Source organism: Dama dama, chromosome 20, assembly GCF_033118175.1.
Source record: "Dama dama isolate Ldn47 chromosome 20, ASM3311817v1, whole genome shotgun sequence".
Lineage (NCBI taxonomy): Eukaryota > Metazoa > Chordata > Mammalia > Artiodactyla > Cervidae > Dama > Dama dama.
The window spans coordinates 72,698,371-72,720,307 of record NC_083700.1 but is presented as its reverse complement, the minus strand read 5'-3'; the positions used below and the strand labels follow the sequence as shown (position 1 = coordinate 72,720,307).

Genomic DNA, 21,937 nt, shown 5'->3' with positions numbered 1-21,937 from the left:
GAAAAATTAAACTGCATTTTTTAAATGCTTAAAAGTACACTTGCAATTACAGTTCAGGTACAAAATCAGTCAAGAAATTCAGCTTACCTCTTTCAGGGCTTTTAATAATCGAGGTCGTTTTTCTTCAACACTTTCCCTGGATTGCTGCTTAAGCTTCCTTAAAAGAGCTGTAACTAAAATTTAAATTAAAAAAAAAATTTAATTTAAAATAAATTTTGCCATGTTAGAATGCTAATTATACCTCAAAAAAAATTGTGAAAAAAAATGTCACCATGCTAAGAAACACTACTGGCTTATTACACACAGATATAATACAGATATTATGAATATGTTAGATAACACCTTTGGCAAAGCTGTTATGATCCTCAAGAAAAAATGAAAGGAGATACCTCAACATCAACTTCCAGTCATACTAGCTTTGGTGGTCTTTAATTATCAGCAAGGCTTCATCTGACTGAGTCAAGATTTCCAACCTCAGTCAGATGATGCAATGTCCTGTTGTTAACATTGATCTAAAAGATGATCTCAAAGATAGAAAATCTCAAAAATCATACTAGATATTATTTTTCTAAAAATGTAATTATCTACAAAATGTTACTAGTTACATGTGTTCTTTCACTTGAGACTGTACTTTTTCTCACATACTACCAACATAGCATAAAAAAATACTAAAATGAACCCTATTTTATATGTAAAAAGAACTTCTCACTCTAAACAAAAACCCTGAAACCCTCCACAGTGTCTTCTCAATAGTTAACAGATATTTAGACAAATTGTTTAAGTGCAAACCACAGCTTTACTACTTATTAGCTGTGTCAATACGGAACACATTTAATTTCCCTAAACTTCAGTTTCTTTTTTTCATTTGTCAAGTAAGAATAAATCTATATTAAAATCTATAGTAAATCTCAAGTAAAATCTACTATAGAGTTACTATAGAGGCTCAATATAAACTGCTTACTACCATGCCTACAATTAGGTAATAGGAGTTTTGTTTACTAGAATGAAGGTCTAAAATATACCAGCAAACTCAATCAATCTCTCACATTTACTGACATAAGGGAAAATATTAGCCTTGAATAAAATAAGATAAAAAATGTAATAGTGGGGTGGAGAATGTATACATCAATACATGGTAAAAGAGGAGAGTGGAAAAGTTGGCTTAAAGCTCAACATTCAGAAAACTAAAATCATGGCAGCCGGTCCCATCACTTCATGGCAAATAGATGGGGAAACAGTGGAAACAGTGGCTGACTATTTTTGGGGGCTCCAAAATCACTGCAGATGGTGACTGCAGCCATGAAATGAAAAGATGCTTACTCCTTGGAAGGAAAGTTATGAACAACCTAGACAGCATATTAAAAAGCAGAGACATTACTTTGTCAACAAAGGTCCACCTAGTCAAGGCTATGGTTTTTCCAGTAGTCATGTATGGATGTGAGAGTTGGACTATAAAGAAAGCTGAGTGCAAAAGAATTAATGCTTTTGAACTGTGGTGTTGGAGAAGACTCTTGAGAGTCCCTTGGACTGCAAGGAGATCCAACCAGTCCATCCTAAAGGAGATCAGTCCTGGGTGTTCTTTGGAAGGACTGATGTTGAAGGTGAAACTCCAATACTTTGGCCACCTGATGGGAAGAGCTGACTCATTTGAAAAGACCCTGATGCTAGGAAAGATTGAGGGCATGACGAGAAGGGGACGACAGGGGATAAGATGGTTGGATGGCATCACCGACTCAATGGACATGAGTTTGCGTAAACTCCAGGAGTTGGTGATGGACAGGGAGGCCTGGCGTGCTGTGGTTCATGGGGTCACAAAGAGTCGGACACGACTGAGTGACTGAACTGAACTGATGCTAAAATGAAAACTTCAGCTACCTACATCAATCCTCAAATAAAATTCTTTTCTGGTCTATAAAATACAAATAGTCTAAGGACCAATTACCTAGATAAATTAGGATTCTTTACAAATTCAAATTTATATGACTCTGACTAACCTTCATGTTTGTTATAATTTAATATCAAAACTATATTATCTAAGTATAGTAGAATTCTTTCTATAATTCTTCTCCACTATAAATGCAAATAGTTTAATAAATGTTTATTCAATCTACCTTTACTTCAGATTCAAACAGATCCCCCTTCACATAAAGAACAAAAATAATTAATTTCCTAAAAAGAAAAGGTATCTTTATTAAAAGCAGAAACTATATAGTTTCCATCAACTAAATATACTATAACTGACTGAAGACATTTAATACATAGAAAATTATTAAAATGACCAAATATTATTAAAAATGTAGTGACACCAACTACATATAACATAGTGATGTGTGCAAAGAAATTCCTGTTCTATGAGATTTGACATTAAAATATAACATCAACTTATGGAGACACTCAGAACACAATCAGACAAAATTATTAGCATATCTGGGGGAGTCAATATTTGTACTCCCATATTATAAGAATCTTATTAACAGTGACTGAAAATTAAAATAAAATTAGCTTTAGAGGATTTAGATGGTGTTAGAATTCATGTGGCTTCTCCATTTTAGAGGATTTAGATGGTATTAGAATTCATGTGAATTCCCCAGTGGCTAAGCGGTCAAGAATCTGCCTGCAATGCAGGAGCCACGGGAGACATGGGTTGATCCCTGGGTTGGGAAGATCCCCTGGAGGAGGGCATGGCAACCCACTCCAGTATTCTTGCCTAGAGAATCCCATGGACAAAGATCCCTGGCAGACTACAGTTCATAGTGTTGCCAAGAGTCAGACACAACGGAAGCAACTCGGCACAGCAGAGCAACCTGGATGTACTACAGAAACTCAACAAACCTAACCCCGAGTTAATTAAAACCCATACTGTTCTTTTCCCTATTTTCTGTATATCAATTAATTAATGAGACAGCCATTGACCCATGATAAAGACTTTGGAATTACTCCAAATCCTTTCATTACTATCCATATCCAAGAGACAATCAACCACTGTTGATGCTTTCATTTATCTTTCTAATCTATCCCTTACTTTTGTAAACACTGTCTCTTCTTTAAGTCAAGTTTACCACATTTGTTTTAAAGATTTTCTAAAAATCTCTTGTCTCTCTATTCAACTAAAAAGCCTTCAGGTTTATCTAATAATGTCAGTCCTGCCTTAAAGTCTTCTGAGGTTTTGTAGTGACTAGAGATTGACATTAAAACCTTGAAAAGCACATAAAGCAGATCTCAGTCGGTGCGGCTCCTTTAATGGTAAAGGAGCCTTCACCATGGTAGTCACATAGCCTCATTTAGGGAGCCACATGAAGTATACATTGTTCCCTAAAACCGGCCTTGTTCTTTACATTTCCACACCTTTACACATTCTGCTCCCATAGGCTAGAATGTCCTTGCATATGTGTTAGTCATTCAGTTGTGTCCAACTCTTTGCAGCCCCATGGACTGTAGACCATCAGGCTCCTCTGTCCATGGGATTTTCCAGGCAAGAATACTGGGGTGGGTAGCCATTCCCTTCTCCAAGGGATTGAACCCAGGTCTCCTGCACTGGCAGGGAAATTCTTTACCATCTGAGCCACCAAGGAAGCCCTAGAATGTCCTTATCTGCCTTATTAACTCTTAAAATCGTTTGAGACTCAGCTTAAATAAACCAAATACCTTGTCAAAACCAAAATTACTTTCTCCCTCATGTGCTTCCCTCTAGTACTTTGTGAATATTTCAGAATGCTGCACAATATTCATTGGTCTCTCTCCCTCAATGAAGATGAGATCCTCAACGTTAAAGTTAATTGCACATCCCTACCATGTTTCTGATGCATGTTAGGTACTTAAGAGACAACAGACAATCCCTACTCTAATGAAGCTTACTGCTTAATGGAAGTGACAGGTAGCATTTTGGCATAGTATACAGGCAGAGAAGGCTTCCTTATATTTGAACAGAGATCTGAAGAATTATGAGGAGCTGGGGCAAAAGGGGAAGGACATATGAATATGAGAAACTGAAAAGTCAGTAACTGACAAACAGAAACCATATGGAAAGAACAAGATAAGGATGGAGATGAAAAAAGGACATTATCATACTAGATCTGATAAACCAAGTTAAAAGATTTTGGTCTTTATCCTAAGAATAAGAATTTTTAAAGAGTTTTAAATAGGAAAATAACATGACTAGAAAAATAAACTAGAAGAAAATATAATAACATATAAACAATGGTCATCACTGGGTGAAATTATTACTCTTCTTTCCTTAAAAATTTCCTAATTTTCTACAACAAATGTCATTGGTGATGGTTTAGTCATTGAATAATGTCCACTTCTTTGCAACCCCATGGACAGTAGCCTGCCAGACTCCTCTGTCCATGGGATCTTCCAGGCAAGAATACTGGAGTGGGTTGCCATTTCCTTCTCCAAGAGAACTTCCTGACCCAGGGATTGAACCCAGGTCTCTTGCATTGCAGATGGATTCTTTACCAACTGAGTCACCAAGTAACCAAAAAGTCACCAGCTTTTTTCCTCAATAATTTTCTACAATGAATGTCATTACCTTCCTTAAAAAAATATTTTAAAGTTTTGAGCATCTCAGAAGAGTGATAATAAATAAAAATCTAATATAATACTTTTCAGAAAAATTTTAATTCTTGATTAATCTCAAATCTTCCTTGCAGTTTTAATTTTTTTCATTAATTCATTGAACAAATACATGTGCCAAGCACTGTTCTAGGTGCCAGAAATGAAATATGTTTCATTTCTGAAACATATTGATGACCTGAGTTTTCACAAAGCTTTTATGATACACTATGAGGAAAAGACACTGTGAGACAGCAAAAGAGACACAGATGTAAAGAACAGACTTTTGGACTCTGTGGGAGAAGGCGAGGGTGGGATGATCTGAGAGAACAGCATTGAATACATGTATGTTATCGTATGTGAAACAGATCACCAGTCCAGGTTCGATGCATGAGGCAGGGTCAGGGCTGGTGTACTGGGATGACACTAAGGGATGGGATGGGGCAGGAGGTGGGAGGGGGGATTCATGATGGGGAACACATGTACACCCGTGGCTGATTCATGTCAATGTATGGCAAAAACCACTACAACATTGTAAAGTAATTAGCCTCCAATTAAAATTAATTAATTAATTTTTTTAAAGGATTTTTTTCATTTAAAAAATGATTCATTTTAAAAAATGAATTTTTAAAAAAATTATTTAAAAGTGTATTGAGTACTGCAAAGGAAAAGAGTGGACCACTTTGAAAATAGGTAAGAGAAGTTAAGCTACTTAATGAGCTGGGAAAAAAAAATACAAAGTTGAAAGCCAAATGAAGACTATCAGTTCCTGATAAGGTTGCAAACCAACACACATGGCTCTCTCTTTCCTTCCAAACTAACTTTTGATGTGCTACAAAAATAAGACAGAGGCTAACAGAATCCTAAAGCTACTCTTACACAAATATATCATAATGATATACATATATCTGTATAAACCATGAGTAACTCCTAGAGAGACAAAAGACAACTAGGTCTCAGTATAGTTAAGAATTAGAGCATAGTATACAGGCAGATTCAGGGAACAGACAAATAAAGGGAATCAAAAGGTACCAACATCTAGTTATACAATAAATAATTCATGGGGATATAACATACAGTATGATGACTACAGTTAACAATACTGTACTGCATATTTGAAAGTTGCTAAAAGAGTAGATCTTAAAAGCTCTCATCACAAGAAAAACAGAAGTACTGTAACTATGTATGGTGACAGATATTAACTAGATTTATTGCAGTGATTGTTTTGCAATACACAAAAATAATCAATATATTGTACAACTGAAACTAATATAATTTTGTATGTCTAAATATTTTATTTAGGCACATTTATATATACACGGTAATATATATATATAGTCAAGAATAATTCATACGTAAGTTTATAAGTAGCTGCAAATTTTTCAAAGTATGGAAAGTTACACCGAATGAAAAATGTGTCAAATGCATCATTTCACGTTTTGAGAAGACACAGCAACAATAGTAATTCATATTGCTTACTCATCTGTCTGTCTCCATAACTGATGGCTTCCGCCAGCGGGCTCCATCCCTGAGCATTTTTCACCTTTACTGGAGCATTGTGAGCCAAAAGTAAATGGGCACATTCTGAAACATAGAATGGTAATAATATCAAACATCATGCAATTCTCAGAATCTCTAAATTAAAAAATCATGTAAAAATTCAAGGTATCAAGTTAATATAAACAGATCTATGAAATAAGCACAGTACTATAGAGAATTAAGTAATTTTTTAAATTCCTATGTATCTAACCATCTCAAATCCTTAGATTCAAGAATTATCTATTCTAGTCCCCCAAAATAAACTGGATCTCTCTGCAAAGAAAATATTATGTTCCCTAATAATTGTTCCCAAGGATATTTTAAGAATGTTTCCATATTATAAAAAATAACCCAAGAAACTCAAAAGTAATTTACATAAAAACTTCTACTAACTAGTAGGACCCAGAAGAGGACTATCTACAAGGTCAAATGGAAAGTTCATTATTTATTTCAAGGGGAAAAAAAAGTATTTGCAAAAAAAATCACTGATGTTTCCATAAGCCCTTATTTTTCAAATTTTACAGCTTGTTTGATTCAGAAAAATACCCAAAGGAGACAAAAACTTGTTTATAAGGACAAATCTAGACAGTCTCTCTAGTAACCGAAAAAAAAAGTAAAAAGGTAATAAAATAATCAAAAAAAGGCAATTTTTAAAAAAGGTATACTTGGCTCACCATCCAGCCCAGGCACAGTTGCCTGCTGAAACTTAAGAGGAACACTGAAGACTGCCACAGAGACAGGATAATTACATTTAAAAAAAAAAAATCTATGATCAGGACAAAAGTTCCCAAAACACTGGATTTTGGGGGCTAGTCACAAAGCATGCAGGATCTTAGTTTCCCATACAGGATCTTAGTTCCCCAACCAGGATCAAACCTGCACCCCCTGCAATGGAAGCATGGTGTTTTAACCACTGGACCACCAGGGAATTCTCAACACTGAATATTTTAGGATGCACTGAGGGATCTCAGCCTCTTGGATCTTAGCTGGTAAGTTTAGGGGTGGTGGTTTTAAATCATCACTGTCAACATTTCCAGTTATTCATGGGAAAATTAATTTACATGGTACTTCATCAATGGATTTTGTGGTTTCAACTGTTTTATCTATATAATACTTGCTGTTTCCAACTCAGTGGCTGGGGCACATCCAACATTTAACATTGAGGACATGTGGTAATCTGGACCAAGTCTTACAATAAGAACTAACATAATATATGACAACATGAATAAGTTTTCTATAATAGGAAAAAAAAGTCTAAGGTATATACCTTTGTATAGATTGAGGAAATTTTTCTTAAATTAAAAATAATAAGCATATTAACACGCAGCAAAACATCTGAAACAAGGCTCATGGGAAGTTTAAGATAGCTATCCAACTTAAATTCCCTAAATGAATGATTCATTCATTCAATCAGTCTTTTAGCATGTATTTATCAATGCCTATTATATGCCATTTCTAAGTGCTAGGTCCTAGATATAAGCAGTGAGAGGAGAGATAATCAGAGAGCTCACATATTATGTTAAAATATAATTAAGTAGTAAATTTAAAAAAATAACATTAAGTGCTCTGAAGGAAATAAAGAGTGTTATGACAGTTGTAATGCAAGTGAGCTGAGGTGGAGGAAGAATGGTATTAGCACTATTCCTAGTAATAGAAGAAATATCTACACTAGCAGGAAATTATATTAAGTAAGTAAAACAAATACAGAAATTTCACAAAGGTGTTTAAGAAAGTCTGCTAGTAGTATATAAAAATATATGTACACTGAAATCTCCTTTAAGTATAATGTTCTTCTCCATTTCAACTCAAATCCATAAGTGAAAATCTTCCTAGCCAACTTGGCCAATATATCCACCAGAAATTCAGAAAAAATTAAGACTTCACTAGTGAACAACAGGTTATTCAGTAGGTTAAGATGAGTGAAAGAAGTAAATACAAGTGTGTAAGTCATAGGGTATCTCTAATTCAATCAACAAATGTTTGAATGCCCTGGGAATTTTTACTGTGTTTACAAATACTTATACAAACAAAAAGTGCCCTTCAACAATGAAGTCACTAAAGACACAGCATATCTCTAAAGGAGAAGATAAAAGAGAACAGAGTAGCACAGACTGAACGGAGGTAGAATGTAAAATTGCTGTACAGAATTAAATATAAGGTAGAAGTTTTATCTTCCGCCATCTATTTCAGTCTCATGCCTATGCAACCAAATGCCAAAAATATTAAAGGGTCAAATAGGAAAAAGTAGAAAAAGAATATACAACTGGAAAAATGTAAATGGAAAATTATAAGTTGATAGGTATATTAATGGCTGTACCTACTCTACATGAAAAGGACTCAGGAAGAGCAAAAACTGGTATTATTTGCAGATCACGAATAAGCTAACCAAGTGTTTCCCAAAAACTCTAGCTTCTCAAGATACTTGTAAAAAATAGAAAATACCAAATAACTACAGGGAACAATGACTCTATAATAGAAGGCTCCAATTCAGAATGTCACAATGAATATTAGCACCTCAAAAGTGCTAAGAAGGTCCACAATAAAAAAAAAAAAAAAAAAACCTGCTTAATATGTATTAAGCCACTATTTTCCAAATCACTATTTTCCTCTAAAATTATCTCCCATGAAACAAATGTTCTGTGAAACAATTTTGAATAGACCGATAAAATCCTATGATGAAACATAGCAAAACTTCCTCCACCAAAAATTAGGACCTAGGACAGTAAATATGTTTCATTTCACATTCAAATTCTGATAAATCTATATTTACTATTAAAGTGTTATTTTTAGAACAGCAATTAGCATCAAATTAATTATGACTATCACAAAGACAGGAGGGAAGCAGGCTACATGTTAGCTAACTTTGATTTAGACTATTTTCTTTTCAAATGATTCACAGTGAAAACAGAGCAATGCAGGTCACCACAATGATTAGGAATTCAGGCTCTGACCTAAGATACTCCAAGTTCAAGTCAAAACTCTGCTACTTCTCCCTGGGAAAGTTGCTTAACATCTCAGAGCTAACTTTTTTCATCTGTAAAATGGGGACAATGATATTATCTTCCTCACATGATTGCTATGTTAAATGAGTAAACATGTATAAAGCCCTGAAAAACCATCTAGCACATTGTAAATGAATACATTTCAGTTATTTTCTAAAGTTCTGATCCAATGTTCTTCAAAAGAAGGTATGAGCCTTTATTGGTCAAATTTAGCTAACTGTATCTTTCTTTTCACCAAGGTAGCTATACTAGAGATGACTATCATGGTCTGCCCTACCAATAGTCCTGCTAAATATTCTTCCTCTGCATTCTTGATACCCTCCTCTACCCCAACTGTCTCCCAGTCAGTCTCACTAAAGCTAATTTTATATGACTAACTACATATTACAAACACAGTTCATGAGGTCGCTAGTCACTCATCACTGTGACTTGGCTGAAGATGAACTAGCCCAATCAAACTTTCTGTTCAGAAATTCAGGAACCTAAGAAATTGAACTATTTGGTGGAGAACACTAAAATCAGAAAGCCTTCAAGATTTAGGAACTTAGAACAGTTATTTTGGGTCATCGTCAGTTTCAATAAACAGAGAAAAATCAATCGAGAAAAGACAGAATACTATATATATAAATAAAGAACAGTAGATACACCATAAGAAACAGACAAGATGATTGATATAGATGGATAGATAAACATACATATATGAAGGGAAGGAAGGAGGAAGGTTGCGGGCAGGGGGAGGGGAGGGAGGAAAGGAAGGGAAGAAAAAGAGAGGGAGAAAGTAAAGAAGGGAGGGGAGAGACAGGAGGAAGGGGGAAATGATTGCTGACCTCCCAAACTATCTTTGTTACTACTTTTCCTGAGACATAGATAGTCCCCATAGCTTGAATTTAATATACAGCCTCTTAATGAATCTCGCTTTACTTAAAAGTTACTTGAGTGAGTCTCTTCTCTGTAAGTAGGAAATAAACAGCATAACTAACTAAAACTTTGAGTCTCCAGTTTTGTTGTTGCTGTTCAGTCCCTAAGTCATGTCCGACTCTTTGCAACCCCAAGGACTGCAGCACGCCAGGCTTCCCTGTCCTTCACTATCTTCTGGAGTTTGTTCAAATTCTTGTCCACTGAGTCCATGATGCTATCTAACCATCTCATCCGCTGCTGCCCTCTTTTCCTTTTGCTTTCAGTCTTTCCCAGCATCAGGGTCTTTTTCAATGAGTCAGCTCTTAGCATCAGGTGGGCAATTTATGTAGTATTAAAATCTAAATTAAATTTCCTACAAATCATGTTTCACATAAACACATGAACTTAAACTAACAAAAGAATTTTGTTTTTCAACAAGCAAGTTCTAGTAATATCTTTCAGATCAAACTTCACAGCAACAGCTATTTTATAGTATATAACAATAACAGATGTTCATGATATGGTTAGAACATCAGAAAAGTGTTAAAAAATTATCTTGTTTAAAAATTCAACAGTATATGCTTTCCAAAGATTTTTATCAAACACATCCAAAATTTTAAAATCGAGCACTCAGAAGGTTGCCAATCAGCTACCTAGAATCCTCACTTTTCAAGATAACTGGGAATCCAGATAATTATGGCATCTAGGGATAGGCTTAAAAAGTAGATCTTTTGGGACTTCCGTGGTGGTCCAGTAGCTAAGGCTCCATGCTCCCCCTGCAGAGGGCAGAAATTCCATCCCTGGTCTGGGAATTAAGATCTCACATGCTGCAACTAAGACCCAGTGGAGCCAAATAAATAAATAATTTTTTTTTTTAAAAAAGGAGATTTTTTAAACCATCTGTCTATGAGCTGTTTTTTTGTTCTGAAGAATAAACAAGTACTAACTTTTTATTATCTATCATAATAATCCTAGACTTATGAGTTTATAAAAAAATAGTCCATACTAAAGAATCTTATAAAACTATGAATACTAAAAATATTATAATAATAAAACTTAATATTTGGAAACAAGAGTCTCCTGATATTATACTTATTTGAAAAATAACCAAACAAGAAAAAAGTTTCAAAAGGCATAAAGGTTAGTATAAGACGTCCACTAACTTTTTGAAAAAAGTGCTATGAAAAATGAGAAAGTATTTGTGTTTTGTAATATACTGAATCCTAGACTCAATTAGCAAATCAAATAATCAGGTGAATGTTTTAAAATTCAAAACATAAAACTCATCTTAAAATTTTAAAACTGACTATACAAGTATGAAGTCAGTTTAAAACTGATTCAGTTCAGTTCAGTCACTCAGCTGTGTACGACTCTTTTCGACCCATGGACTGCAGCACACCAGGCCCCCCTGTCCATCGCCAACTCCCAGAGTTTACTCAAACTCATCTCCATTGAGTCGGTGATGCCATCCAGCCATCTCCTCCTCTGTCGTCCCCTTCTTCTCCTGCCCTCAATCCCTCCCAGCATCAGGGCCTTTTCCAATGAGTCAGCTCTTCGAATCAGGTGGCCAAAGCATTGGAGTTTCAGCTTCAACATCAGTCCTTCCAATGAACACCCAGGACTGATCTCCCTAAGGATGGACTGGTTGGATCTCCTTGCAGTCCAAGGGACTCTCAAGAGTCTTCTCCAACACCACAGTTCAAAAGCCATCAATTCTTTGGCGCTCAGCTTTCTTTAAAGTCCAACTTTCACATTCAAACATGACTACTGGAAAAACCGTAGCCTTGACTAGACGGACCTTTGTTGGCAAAGTAATGTCTCTGCTTTTTAATATGCTGTCTAAGTTGTTCATAACTTTCCTTCCAAGGAGTGTCTTTTAATTTCATGGCTGCAGTCACCATCTGCAGTAATAAAACTGATTATACATGACTATACAACAACAAAAAAAGAAAATATCTACTAACCTTTATTTCCTAACATCACAGCAAGATGTAAAGGAGTGTTTCCTAAAACAGAAACAAAAACAAATCAGATTAGTATAAAAACACTGGAAAAAATATTTTAAATGGTTTCAGCTCCTTCAGAAAGTTCACTGACAAATTTTAAGCAAAAATAATGTGACTACAATGTGATCCTGCTTGTGCGGTAAAGTCAAGGTCAGAGGACGCAATGGTTTCTAAACACAGCATATCCTACTTGTCTTTCCCCCACCTCCCATGAAAAATATCCATTTTGCTCTTGGGACTTTCCCTTCAAATAGATGTCAGATTCCTTTGCTGCTAATTTCTCTGTATCTACCTTTGTTCAATCAGCACACAGTTTAAATACCTACTACACACTCATCCGTGCTCATTTCAGTAAGATTCAATCCTGTCCTCAAGTTTTAAAAAAATAAAAGAAATGAAAACACTAACTGGAAAAAATATATTCACCCCCATGTTCACTGCAGCATTATTTACAATAGCCAAGATATGGAAGCAACCTAGGTGCCCATCGACAAACAAACAAACAAATAAAATGTGTGTGTGTCTGTATGTATGACACATTCAATGGAATGTTATTTGGCCATTAAACAAAGAATGGAATCTTGCCATCTTCAGCAACATAGATGGACCGTGTGGGCATTATGCTAAATGAAACAAGTCAGATAGAGACAAATACCATACAATCTCACCTATATGTGGAATTTTTAAAAATACATACATACATACATGCATACATATATATATATATATGTATGTATACATACACACACACACACACACACACACAGAGAACAAACTGGTGATTGCCAAAGGTGAAGAGTGGGAAAGCAGGTGAAATGGGTGAAGAGAATTAAAAGGTACAAACTTTCAGTTAAAAAATTAAGTCATGGGAATGTAACATATGGCATGGTTACTATTATACTGCATTTGAAAGTTGTTAAACGTAGATCTTAAAAGCTATCATCACAAGAAAAAAATATTCTGAACTATGTTGGCGATGTATATTAATCAGACTTCTTGTGGTAATCATTTCACTATATACAAACACGAAAACATTAGGTTATATACCTGAAAGTAATAAAATGTTGTACATCAATTATACTTCAATTAGAAAAAAAAGAGTATATTGCAAAGGTAAACAATTTCCTCTGTCTCAGTATGCTAAATCTAGGTGGGTCTGTAGAAGATACATTTTCTGTTTTGCTAAAATCAGTACCTTGCTATTATAAAGAGTTGTTTCTGATCAGCTCCAGAGAAAAAGAAATCTACATATACAAGTATCAATTTCCAATCTGATTGGTCTAGAATAAGATTGTCTTCCACCTTTCCTAAATATTGAACTAATTTCATGTGTTGCATTCACATTCTATGACAATCTCTATCAAAACCAAAAAGTAGTCACAAAAAGTAAACAAAACTTGTTGACAAACTGATGCCATAAACAGCTCAACACTAGGCCAAAACCAAAGCCTTTACTTTGGACTTTCATTTCTAATTCCCGTTTCAATCTCCTCTCTAAACTGGAAAAATAATTTTAAAACAAAAACTTGACCATGTTGCAGTTTCACTTAAAAGGCTTGACTGTGGTCCACAGTTTATCTTTAACATGGCATAAAAGGTTCTTGAGATAAGCCCTTACCTTCCTTCCTTCTGTTTTCTTTCTTACCCCATATTTCATCTGAATTGCATGCAATAAACTCTGCAATAGTCGAGATTCTTGATATTTTACACACATTTTGTTAATTCTTCCTAAATATTCCTTCCCATTGGCCTAGCAAGTTAATATTCACCTTTTAGGGCTTAACTCAAACATCATCTATCCACTGAAGCCTTCTCCAGACAATCAGATGTCCCTCTGCACTGCTCCCAGAGCACTCTATGCCTCCTTATTTGAAGCACTTTTCACACTAAACTATACTTTTTATTTTATGTAGAAACATCTGTCCCCTTCATTAGATATTAACCTCAGTACAACTAGATACATATTTTGTTCATTTATGTATATAAAATGCTTCCAATACACATATAACATTCAAAATACAGTCAGTAAGCATTCGTGAATGAAAGCATGAGAAAAAGCTCTGACTGATAGCAACAAACCCTAAAAATATCACTAAAATGCAAACAAAAGGCATTACCTTAGGCAAGGGGTGCACACTCAAATATTTCCATAATTGGGTAATGTAACTGTAAAAGTTTTCATATTATTTTTCCTAAATGTTTATAAGAATATGCTTATAAAACCATTTAGCCCTTGAATTTCCTTTGAGTGAACATTTTTATTATGGATTCATAATGACAAGAGTACTGATGTTTTCTAATTCCTTTTTGTGTACAATTTGACAATGTTTTTCTAGGATTCTGTCTATGTCATCTAAATTGTCATCTATTGTCATACATTTTGTTCATAAATATCCTTCTGTGATTTATCAATGACATTAAAATTTATGCAGATGCCCCACTTTTCATTCATATCTGTTATTGGTGTTTCTTATTTGATCAGTCTGAGGTTAATTTTACACACCTTTTTAAAGGACAAAGTTTTGGCATGTTGCTACTGAACGTCTGTTCTAAATAATTGTTGCTTTTATTACTTCTTTTATTCTGTTATTTGGGTAAAATAGACTTAAGTTGGGAAATTAAGTAAATTAAGTTGTTCTTTTCCTAATTTCTCAAAATGGATTCTTAGATGCATGGTTTTTCACCGTTTCCTAATATCTTTATCTTTTGATTACTAACCTCTAGTTTAATTGCAAGGTGATCAGAGAACAGACTCAATATAATCTCAATCTGAAACATGTTGAAAGTTGCTTTATGGTCAAGTTTAGTCAATTTTGTAAATGTTTTCTGTATGTTTGAAAACAACAAGTAACCTGAGAGTTTTGGGTGCAACATTTCAAATAAATATACTAGGTCCAGTTTGTGTTATTCATATTTTTTGTATCCTTACTGGTTTTCTTGTCAGCTTATTAAAAAAAGAAGAAAGCTAAAATCTCCCACTATAATGGAGATTTCTATATCTTCTTCTATTTCTAGCAATTTTTGCTTGGTATATTTTCAGCCTATGTAATTAATTACAAACCAAATCCTTGAATACTTTCCTGGTTCAATTAATGATTTTTTCATCTTGAAGCACCTCTCAGGTATTTTCTGCTTTAAATTCTACTATGATGTTAATATTGGATAAGGAAATGGTGACCCACTCAGGTTTCATCCCTGGGTCAGGAAGATCCCCTGGAGAAGGGCATGGCAACCCACTCCAGTATCCTTGCCTGGAGAATTCCATGGACAGAGGAGCCTGGGAGGCTACAGTCTATGGGGTGCAAGAGTTGGACATGACTACACTACAACCACATGATGTTAACACAACTATACCAATTTTTTTACTGGTATTTACATGGAATATATTTTTCACTGCTTTCACTTTGAATTTTTATATGTTGTTGTACTTCAGATGTGTTCGAACTGTATGCAGCTGGGTGTTTTTTCATACAGTAAGATAGTATTTATCATTTAACTGTTAAAGCATTTAATCCAGTCTCATATATTATACTTAATCATACTGAAGTAAAAGTTGTTCAATTCGTGTCTGACTCTTTGCCACCCCACAAACTATAGAGTCCATGGAATTCTCTAGGCCAGAATACTGGAGTGGGTAGCCGTTCCCTTCTCCAGGGCATCATCCCAACCTAGAGATGGAGCCCAGGTCTACGCACATGGCAGGCGAATTCTTTACAGCTGAGCAATACTAGGGATATTACGGGAGTTTAACTCTACCATCCAGCATTGTGCATTCTACTGTATTTTCAACATTTGTCTTGCCAGTTCCACACTTCTTTTTCTCATCTTCCTACCTTTTTCTAAATTGATTATTTTCATTATTTCCATTTTGGTTTTCTGTCTGTGGATGGAACGTACATATTTATTTTACTATTTTTACAGTGGTTATCCTATACATGCACTGTCCTATATGGTAGCTACGTGGAATGTGAAGTCAAGTGGGCCTTAGGAAGCATCACTACGAACAAAGCTAGTGGAGGTGATGGAATTCCAGCTGAGCTATTTCAAATCCTGAAAGATGATGCTGTGAAAGTGCTGCACTCAATATGCCAGCAAATTTGGAAAACTCAGCAGTGGCCACAGGACTGAAAAAGGTCAGTTTTCATTCCAATCCCAAAGAAAGTCAATCCCAAAGAATGTCCAAACTACTGCACAATTGCACTCATCTCACACGCTAGTAAAGTAATGCTTAAAATTCTCTAAGCCAGGCTTCAGCAATACGTGAACCGTGAACTTCCAGATGTTCAAGCTGGTTTTAGAAAAGGCAGAGGAACCAGAGATCAAATTGCCAACATCCACTGGATTATTGAAAAAGCAAGACAGTTCCAGAAAAACATCTATTTCTGCTTTATTGACTATGCCAAAGCCTTTGACTATGTGAATCACAATAAACTGTGGAAAATTCTGAAAGAGATGGGAATACCAGACCACCTGACCTGCCTCTTGAGAAATCTGCATGCAGGTCAGGAAGCAATAGTTAGAACTGGACATGGAACAACAGACTGGTTCCAAATAGGAAAAGGAGTATGTCAAGGCTGTATATTGTCACCCTGCTTATTTAACTTATGCAGAGTACATCATGAGAAATGCTGGGCTGCAAGAAGCACAAGCTGGAATCAAGGTTGCCAGGAGAAATATCAATAACCTAAGATATGCAGAAGACACCACACTTATGGCAGAAAGTGAATAAGAACTAAAAAGCCTCTTGATGAAAGTGAAAGAGGAGAGTGAGAAAAAGCTGGCTTAAAACTCAACATTCAGAAAACTAAGATCATGGCATCTGGTCCCATCACCTCATGGGGAATAGACGGGAAGACAGTGGAAACACTGTCAGACTTTATTTTTTTGGGCTCCAAAATCACTGCAGATGGTGACCGCAGCCATGAAATTAAAAGACGCTTACTCCTTGGAAGGAAAGTTATGACCAACCTACACAGCATATTAAAAAACAGAGACATTACTTTGTCAACAAGGGTCCGTCTGGTCAAGGCTATGGTTTTTCCAGTGGTCATGTATGGATGTGAGAGTTGGACTGTGAAGAAAGCTGAGCGCCGAAAAATTGATGCTTTTGAACTGTGGTGTTGGAGAAGACTCTTGCGAGTCCCTTGGACTGCAAGGAGATCCAACCAGTCCATCCTAAAGGAGATCAGTCCTGAATGTTCATTGGAAGGACTCATGCTGAAGCTGACACTCCAATACTTTGGCCACCTGATGCGAAGAACCGACTCACTGGAAAAGACCCTGAGGCTGGGAAAGATTGAAGGCGGGAGGAGAAGGGGACAACAGAGGATGAGATGGTTGGATGGCATCACCACCTCTAGGACATGAGTTTGAGTAAGTTCTGGGAGCTGGTGATGTACAGGGAAGCCTAGCATGCTGCAGTCCATGGGGTCACAAAGAGTCAGATATGACTAAGTGACTGAACTGAACTGGGCTCTTAAATCTCTGAATTGGTAACTTTCATCAATTTTTGAAAATTCTCAGCAATTGTCTCCTCACATATTTGTTTAGCCCCATATCCTCTCTCTTCTCTCCTGGTGTTCAATTAACATAGAACTGCTCTTATCTTTTTAATTTTTTAAAAAATTTCTTTCCCTTTTTCATTGTATTTTCCTCTGACTTATTTCCAAGATCATAAGTTTGGTCTTCTTTAGGATCTAAACTGTTATTAAGCACATTTATTTAGTTTTTAATTCAGGATTATACATTTCCATTTGAGAATTTCTACTTAGTTCTTTTCCAGATATTTTATTTCAATTTTCATACTTCCCAATTCTCTACTAAAATATTCAACCCTGTCTCTCATCCTCCAAGAAAATCATAAACATTGTCATTTAAAGTCTCTGTCCATACAAACTACTATACATAAAACAGATAAACAACAAGGTCCTACTGTAAATAGCACAGACAGCTATATTCAGTATCTTATAGTAAACTATAATGGAAAAAATCTGGAAGAGTATGCATATGAACAATTGAACCACTTTGCAATACACCAGAAACTAATATAACATTCTAAATCAACCATACTTCTATCAAATAATAAAAAATAGTCTCTATCTAATAATAATTACAATAAATGAAGCTCTGATGATTGTTTCTCTTATTGCTTCTCTTTGGTTCTCATTCATGTTGTCCAGTTTCCCTGTAATGCTGGCCATCTTTAATTATAAGCTGAATGTGATATTTAACTAACTCCTTATGCAAAAATCTTGAAGCCTAAGAAACAAATCCTTCAGAGACTTTCCTTTGCTTCTGCCATATGGCTGGGGATACTAGACTAACCCAGGGACTGACACTTTTTTTCTGGCCCTCATGACTCAAAAGTATGATTCACCCTGTATCAGAGCTGAGTTAGCTGCAACTGACCCTTATTCCCAAGCTGTAGCTCTTTAAGTTTTCATCCCAAAGACCAGCATGTTTAAGAGATACCCCACACCTGGTAGGCCCTGAAAGTGAAAGTGTTAGTCACTCAGTCGTGTCCAACTCTTTGCAACTCCATGGACTGTAGCACTCCAGGCTACTCTGTCCATGTAATTCTCCAAGCAAGAACACTGGAGTGAATAGCTATTTCCTTTTCCAGACATTCCCAATCCAAGGATCGAACCCGGGTCCCCCGCACTGCAGGCAGATTCTTTACCACCAAGCCACCAGGGAAGCCCAATCTCTATCTTTTGTCCTCTTAGCTCACTGAGACTGTCAAAAATACCACTCAGCCTCTTAACCACTTCTTCAGGATTCACAAAAGCTACTGGGGAAAAATAACCTCAAGTGTTAGGCTCCCTTCTTTGGGTTTTCATCTTCTGCCAGATCTTGGACCAAGGGTTCCTTCCTACCTCATTAGATCTTCAATGCCCTTAAAGTAGAATATTTTATTCTTTGTTGTTGTTGTTCAGTCACCCGGTTGTGTTCTATTCTTTGTGACCCCGTGGACTGCGGCATGCCAGGCCTCCCTGTCCCTCACCATCTCCCAGACTTTGCCCAAGTTCACGTTCATTGCATTGGTGATGCCATCCAGACATCTCATCCTCTGACACCCTCTTCTTCTGCCCTCAATCTTTCCCAGCATCACGAACTTTTCCAAAGAGTCATCTGTTTGCATCAGATGACCAAAATACTGGAGCTTCAGCATCAGTCCTTCCAATGACTATTCAGGGTTGATCTCCCTTAAGATTGACTAGTTTGATCTCCTTGCTGCCCAAGGGACTTTCAGGAATCTTCTCCAGCACCACAGCTCGATGGCATCAATTCTTTGGCATTCTCTGCCTTCTTTACCATACAACTCTCACAACCACACGTGACCACTGAGAAGACCATAACCTTGACTATATGGACCTTTGTTGGCAGAGTAATGTCTTTGCTTTTCAACACACTGTCTAGGTTTGTCATCACTTTCCTGCCAAGAAGCAATCGTCTTCTGAGTTCATAGCTGCAGTCACTGTCCACAGAGATTTTGGAACCCAAGAGGAAATCTGTCACTACTTCCACCTTCTCCCCTATTTGCTATGCAGTAATGGGTCTGAATGCCATGATATTAGTTTTTTTAATATTTAGTTAAGCCGGCTCTTTCACTCTCCTTCACCCTCATCAAGAGGCTCTTTAGTTCATCTTTGCTTTCTGCAATTAGAAAGCAAATCATTCGCACATGAGACTGTTGATGTTTCTCCCCCCTATCTTGATTCCAGCTTTTACCTCATGCAGCCCAGCATTTCTCATGTGCTCAGCGTAAAGGTTAAGCAAACGGTGACAGCAGACAGCCCTGTCACACTCTTTTCTCGATCTTAAACCAGTCAGTTGTTCCATACAGAGTTCTAACTGTTGCTCCTTGACCTGCACATGTGTTTCTCAGGAGACAGGTAAGATGTCTGGTATTCTCATCTCTCTAAGGGCCTTCCAGTTTGTCAGGATCCACAGTCAAAGGCTTTAACGTAGTCAGTGAAACAGAGAGAGATGTTTTCTGAAATTCCCTTGCTTTCTCTATAATCCAGCAAATGTTGCCAATTTGACCTCTAGTTCCTCTCCCTTTTCTAAACCCAGCTTGGACATAGGGAAGTTGTTGGTTCACGTAATGCTGAAGCTTAGCATGCAATATTTTAAGCATGACCTTACTATCATGGGGGATAAGTGCGACTGTCCAATGGTTAGCACATTCATTGGTACTACCCTTCTTGGGACTTGGGATGAGGAGTGACCGTTTCCAGTCCTGTGGCCACTGCTGGGTCTTCCAGATTTGCTGACATAATGAATGCAAAACCTTGATGGCATCATCCTTTAGGGATCTGAATAGTTCTGCTGGGATTTTATTCTTATTTGCTTCTAAAGAAGACTGGTCCTAATTATCTAGCTCATCACTAGAGGCAGAAGTCCTACTTTGATTTTGTTTGTTAACTTTTCTCTATCTTCATTAATACTTTGCTATTTTTTATACTTTTTTGATGAGTGCATAAAGACGCAATAACTTTGTAAGTGCTAATGATCATGCCTTCTATCAAAATAGAATTACTCTCTTAGCACTTTCAAATCACTTTACCTCAAATTCAATTTTACCAGCAATTGACACTCATAGCTTTCTTTCCTTTACCACCAACACAACAATAAAACACGATTTTCACTATTCTCCAAGTATGTATGAAAGTCCTTTTCTTCACTTTAGTTACCAGATGTCGCCGTAGTTACTATTTTTGGAATTTCTTCACTACTGTTTTCTCTTAGTAACAAATGTCATACCTTAAGAACATGAACCAGGGAAGACACATGACTCAAACCCAACTAGTCTGATACCCAATTAGAAAACTGCTAACATACAATAGTATGTAAGTTTCAGGTGTATAACACAGTGATTCACAATTTTAAAGGTTATATTCCATTTATAGCTATTACAAAGTATAGGCTATATTGCCTGTATTATATTATATACCGTTATAGCTTATTTATTTTGTACATAGTGGTTTGTATCTCTTATTCTGCTACCCTCCTCTTATCTCCTTCTGCTTCTCCCTACTGATAACCATTAGCTTGTTCTCTATATCTGCGACTGTTTATTTTTTGTTATATTCACTGGTCTATTTTACTTTTTAGAATCCACATATAAGTAATATCATACAGTATTTGTCTCTGACTTATTTCACTTCAAGTTCATCCATGCTGCTACAAATAACAAAATTTCACTTTTTTATCACTGAATAATATTCCATTGTATATAAATCACATCTTCACCCATTCATATTTGATGGACACTTAGGTTGCTTTCATATTTTGGCAACTGTAAAGAATGCTACCATGAACACTGGGGGTGCATGTATCTTTTCAAATAAGTGTTTTCAGTTTCATTCCGATAAATACCCAAGAGTAAAACTGCTGGTTCTATTTTTAGTTTTTTGAGAAACCCCCTTACTGTTTTCCATAGCAGCCACACCAATTTGCATTCCTAACAACAGTGTAGGTTCCCTTTTCTCCATATCCTTGTGAGCATCTGTTATTTGTGTTCTTTCAATTTTTATTAGAGTACAATTGATTTACTATTTGTGTTCTTTCTGATGACAGCCATTCTGACAAGTGTGAGATGATTGTGATTTTAATTTGCATTTCTCTGATAATTAACATGCCTCTTAGCAATCTGTATGTCTTCTTTGGAAAACTGTTTATGCAGACCTTCTGCACACTTTTTAATTAGGTTTTTTTTTTTTTTTTTTTATGTTGAGTTGTATGAACTGTTTATGTATTTTGGATATTAACCCCTTGTTGGTCAGATCATGTGCAAATATTTTCTCCCATTCCACAGGTAGTCTTCTCATTTTGTTAATGGTTTCTTTTGCTATGCAAATGCTTTCTGGTTTAACTAGGTCCCATTTATTTATTTCCTTTGCTTAGGCAACGTATCAAAAAAATATTGCTACTATT

At 36.0% G+C, this 21,937-nt stretch overlaps 1 protein-coding gene across 1 annotated transcript in view; it reads right to left on the bottom strand.

Annotated features, from left to right (window-relative positions):
* ANKRD13C (ankyrin repeat domain 13C) overlaps positions 1-21,937 on the bottom strand; it is a 90,285-nt gene that overhangs the window by 48,858 nt on the left and 19,490 nt on the right. The window contains exons 2-4 of the mRNA XM_061121629.1: positions 11,957-11,998; positions 6,034-6,138; positions 88-173 (exon numbers count right to left, since the gene is read on the bottom strand). Of these exons, the coding sequence (XP_060977612.1) occupies positions 88-173; positions 6,034-6,138; positions 11,957-11,998 (233 nt within the window). The remainder of the gene's footprint in view (positions 1-87; positions 174-6,033; positions 6,139-11,956; positions 11,999-21,937) is intronic.